The sequence below is a fragment of the Rosa rugosa genome, chromosome 2 (assembly GCF_958449725.1).
Source record: "Rosa rugosa chromosome 2, drRosRugo1.1, whole genome shotgun sequence".
In the NCBI taxonomy this organism is placed as follows: domain Eukaryota; kingdom Viridiplantae; phylum Streptophyta; class Magnoliopsida; order Rosales; family Rosaceae; genus Rosa; species Rosa rugosa.
This window is the reverse complement of record NC_084821.1, coordinates 52,071,868-52,076,535: the sequence shown is the minus strand read 5'-3', so window position 1 is coordinate 52,076,535 and position 4,668 is coordinate 52,071,868. Positions and strand designations below refer to the sequence as shown.

At 36.7% G+C, this 4,668-nt stretch overlaps 1 protein-coding gene across 1 annotated transcript; it reads left to right on the top strand.

The window, feature by feature from the left end:
* Positions 1-232: 232 nt before the first annotated feature.
* On the top strand, positions 233-3,177 carry LOC133728162 (patatin-like protein 2). Its single transcript, XM_062155572.1, has 7 exons — positions 233-581; positions 749-957; positions 1,097-1,283; positions 1,408-1,572; positions 1,941-2,243; positions 2,536-2,708; positions 2,853-3,177. Exons 1-7 carry the CDS (start codon positions 405-407, stop codon positions 2,965-2,967), a joined length of 1,329 nt encoding a protein of 442 aa, XP_062011556.1. The 5' UTR covers positions 233-404; the 3' UTR covers positions 2,968-3,177.
* Positions 3,178-4,668: the final 1,491 nt, after the last annotated feature.

Sequence of the window (4,668 nt, the reverse complement as noted above, 5' to 3'; positions counted from 1 at the left end):
AACTTGGTTATCTGGAGAACATCATATGCCATTTTGCAACCTCATTACTATGATTTATAAGATACACGTGTCTTCATCTTCTTTATAAGATACACGTGTCTTCATCTTCTTTATAAGATACACGTGTCTGTCTTCATCTGAAAGAAGAAACAAAGTAGCTGAAGGAAAAGTAGAATTCTAGACCATTAGGTTTATAAGATACACGTGTCTTCATCTGCTTTCAAGCATAGGAAGCTCAGGCAAAAAAAAAATAGTCCCCTCTCCCAAATTTTTTACAGGGTATCTCTACAAATAGTCCCCTTTTTTCTGTGTCAGTAATACTCAAAGCTCCTACTCGATCCTTCTCAGCAGAAACTTCACATACATCTCTCAGTTTTAGTCAAGTCGATCTCCTGCCTAATTCCATGGAGATGCCTAGCCACGGATCCGCTTCTCTTCCAAATAATTTCATCAGGAGAGAAAGATCATTCCTTCAGTCTCCCACTTATGGAAACCTCGTCACTGTTCTTAGCATTGATGGAGGTGGAATCAGAGGAATTATCCCCGGTACTCTTCTCAGTTTCCTTGAGTCTGAGCTTCAGGTATAATTAATTATCACTTCGATCTCCTATATATTGTCGTCCAGCTTTGAGTTCGATCGCTGGTCTAACTTCAACAATCAAATATACATTTCGTGTGATCAAATTTCATTAATTACATCGAGCGAATTAATGCATTAATGTTGTTGGGTGCGTGTGTATATATGCAGAAGCTGGATGGTGAGGATGTAAGACTGGCAGATTATTTTGATGTCATTGCAGGAACTAGTACTGGTGGCCTTGTGACTGCCATGCTTACCGCCCCGGATGAAAACGGCCGTCCATTATTTGCTGCTAAAGATATCAACAAATTTTACCTTGAACACTGCCCTAAGATATTTCCCCAAGATAGTGGCAAAATTGATCGTCTTATTCCATTGTACGTATTCTGGTCCCCGTCAATAACTTAGCTACTAGTCTTCTATCTGGTTATCTCGCGGGCCCATATGTACGTGTTTTGACCCCAGCTAGCCAATAATCTAGATATTTTCATTTCTTTCTTTCTTTTTCTTGAACAGAACTCCAATAACTGATGCGGTGGCGGCGGTAAAAGCTATCAGAGGGCCAAAGTATGATGGGGAGTATTTACATAATATAGTGAAGGAAAAGTTAGGAGACATAAGATTGCATCAGACATTGACCAACGTCATAATTCCCACGTTTGATATAAAGAGGCTCCAACCAACCGTCTTCTCCAGCTATGAGGTTTAATTTGTTCATCCATATCTCTCTCTCTTATATGCATCTGATTTCTTATACGTGACGATACTCTTTATATATATATAGTAGTTCTTGATTTTGCAGACATGATGATGATATTTTTATGTAGGTGAGAAAGAACAGTAACCTAGATGCTTTACTCTCGGATATATGCATTGCAACTTCAGCAGCCCCAACCTTTTTTCCAGCCCATCATTTTGAAACCGAAAATTCCACGACTGGTCAAATAAGAGAATTTGATCTCATTGATGGTGGTGTTGCTGCTAATAACCCAGTAAGTAGTGGTGATCATATATAACCTAATCTGTATCATGCAATTTCAAACATCTCCTAATTAATATAGAATATCCTAATTAAATACAGGATACCCACACACACACACACAACTCATAACACTTTAGGAATTGCACAATAACCGTTCCCCATCAAGTAATTAAGTGACTAACTTTGTGTTCATAATAAAGAATAATATTTTCCTCTACTACACCTAAACATTTTATGATAAAACAGGGCATAAAGTAGTTAAATTGAGAATAATATCGCTCCCATCTAATGGAGCCTAAGAACAAGGGCAACAATTTACATCGAAGACATGATTGATTTGGTAGTTGTTAAATTTTTCGTTACTTTTTTTTTTTTCAGGCTTTGGTGGCTATAAGTGAAGTGTCAAAAGAAATTTACAAGGGAAATCCCGACTTTTTTACAGTGAAGGCAACTGAATACTCCCGGTTTCTAGTTGTATCATTGGGTACTGGTTCAGCAAAATGTGATGAGAAGTACGATGCCCAAAATGCAGCTAAGTGGGGTATTTTGGGATGGTTGATCGGAGGCGATTCCTGTCCGTTGGTTGATATATTTACTCAAGCAAGTAGTGATATGGTTGACTTCCACCTTTCTACAGTGTTCCAAGCCCTTTACTCTGAAAAAAATTACCTAAGAATCCAGGTATACATACGTCAATGCTTAAAATTTACTGTATTTTCACTATTTTGTGAATATGTGGTGAAGTTGATTGTCTAATAACAACACACATACATTAGTTAAAGGAGCATAATAAGTGACGATTTTGATTGGAGAAAAAATATAATAAAACAATGTCTCTATCTGATTTCTAAAACAATCATATCGACAACTTTTAGACTTTTTGTCGATGATTTCTTTTTCCTTAATTGTGATTTTCTTTTATAGTGAATAGTATTATAAGCAGAAAAAATATAATTAAAATTATATGGCGCAGGATGATGATTTGGGTAAGACATTGTGTTCTGTGGATATTGCTACAGAAGAAAACTTGCAAAATCTTGTAAAAGTTGGAGAAAATTTGTTAAAGAAACCAGTTTCCCGAGTAAACTTGGAAACCGGTATCCATGAGCCTGCCCATCATTCTACCAACGAAGAGGCTCTAGTAAGGTACGTATATATTAGATTAAGTAGTCGCTAAACTCTCCGCTACACAATGATATGATTAGCTTTCATGATATAAGGACAAGAAACACTATAGAAGTTAACCAACCACGCTTATGTTCCTATTTAACCTGCATTAGTAATGTGCAGGGTAGCTGGAATTTTGTCCAAGGAAAGGAGAGTCCGTGAAATGAGATCGCCACAGGGAAAGAAGGCCACAACAACAACCAGATCCAACTTGTCATTCTCCTTCATCAATGTTTAATTAACCCCCAACATTGTTCCTTTAATTAATTAGGTCATTAATTGTTATTCAAAAGAAAGAATCGATCATAGATAGATAGATGAAATTAAATTTCATGCATAATGTGACGAAAAATCGTCACTAAAACTTCAGTGGTTGCTAAAGCCCAAACCGTTGTATATTGGTTTGTTCGGAGTCTTTGCGACCAAGGAAAAGCTTCTCTTTCTTTTTTTTTTTTTTTTTTTTTTTTTTTTTTAAAAAAAAAAAGAGGGGACGAACTTTGTCCCCCACGAACTTTTAATTGGAAGAAGAACAAAAAAAATACAAACCAGCTGGAGGGCTATACCAAAAGCCAGCAAGGAAACAAGGAACCATACATAGTGATACAAGCAAGCAGAACTATCTAGAAGGTTCCTGCCCATGAAACAAAGAAGAGAAAAGGTACAGCAATGAAAGCCATACAAAAACCAAAACTGCAGGAGTTTTCTAGCAATGTTGTGGGGACGTGGAAAGCAGAACACCACCATAAAATTGGAAAGCAATGCTCCTCATCGAGAGTAGCAGCCGACAAAGTCACCATTAGCTTTATTGTGCTTCATAATTTCACATTGCCTCCATCGGGCAAAGGAAAAGTTCTTCTGCGCGCGTGATCAAGCTAGCTAGCACCACTATTGTCTAGTCCCCCAAATTAAGGATTAAACAAACAAAAAGGAAAAGGAAAAGAGACAACAGTGGAAGATCAGATGAAATTATTAATCAAACTGCTGAGGGAATCATCATTGCACCCATCAATGAGAGATTTGCAAGCAGCCCCACCCATTGCAAGCTTCTCTTTCTTTTCTTTTTGTGCTTTTGTTTCTTTGTAATTTGGCTCGTCCTAGTTTTTGTAAAGTTGGTTAGAAAGAATTATAGCAATCTTGACAAGTCTATATATATAAGAAAATCGTTGCTAAAACTTCAGTGGAATGCCTTTTCTATATGCCAATGACGTTCGACAAATATTACTCTACAAAGTAGCTAGTCAAGTAGTCGTTGGTACTTGGTAGCTGCGTGTCATCTTCGAGTTCTAGTGACTTGCTGGTATCAGTCACAATCTAGTTGACTATCCAACGATCAAATCGTCAAACATTATGCTACAACCATATATTTTCACGACATTATGCGACAACCATATATTTTCACGAGTCGCGCTATTCTTAAGAAGGGGTAAAGCTATGGTATGTTAATATTTCTCATATATCAACTATTTTTATCACTTTAAGGACTCATATTACCACTTTGAGGACTAATATTACTATTTTGAGGACTCATACGGTAAACTAAGAAAATTTACCACTTTAAGGACTCATGTTACAACTTTGAGGACTAATATTACTATTTTGATGACTCATTTTACCACTTTTAAGGCAATTGTATGCATGTCATATGTTAACACATTGTAGAATTTCCCTCAATTCAAATGTCATATCTATATATACTGTTCTAAAAATTCTTCTACACGGTCGTTTAGACTCAGTCTAAGCGCTACAAAGTCACTAGCCACTTAGGTATGTCAGGTTGAAGATAAATATTCATAATATTTTTTAGGGTTAATGCTCATACACCCTGAATCTACCAAAACACCTCCCAAAAACCCCAACAAATTATTTTTATTCCTCTTCACCCAGACTCCTGTCCCTTTCTTTCCTACCTACCCAGCTTATCTATTTTTCTTCCACCAGT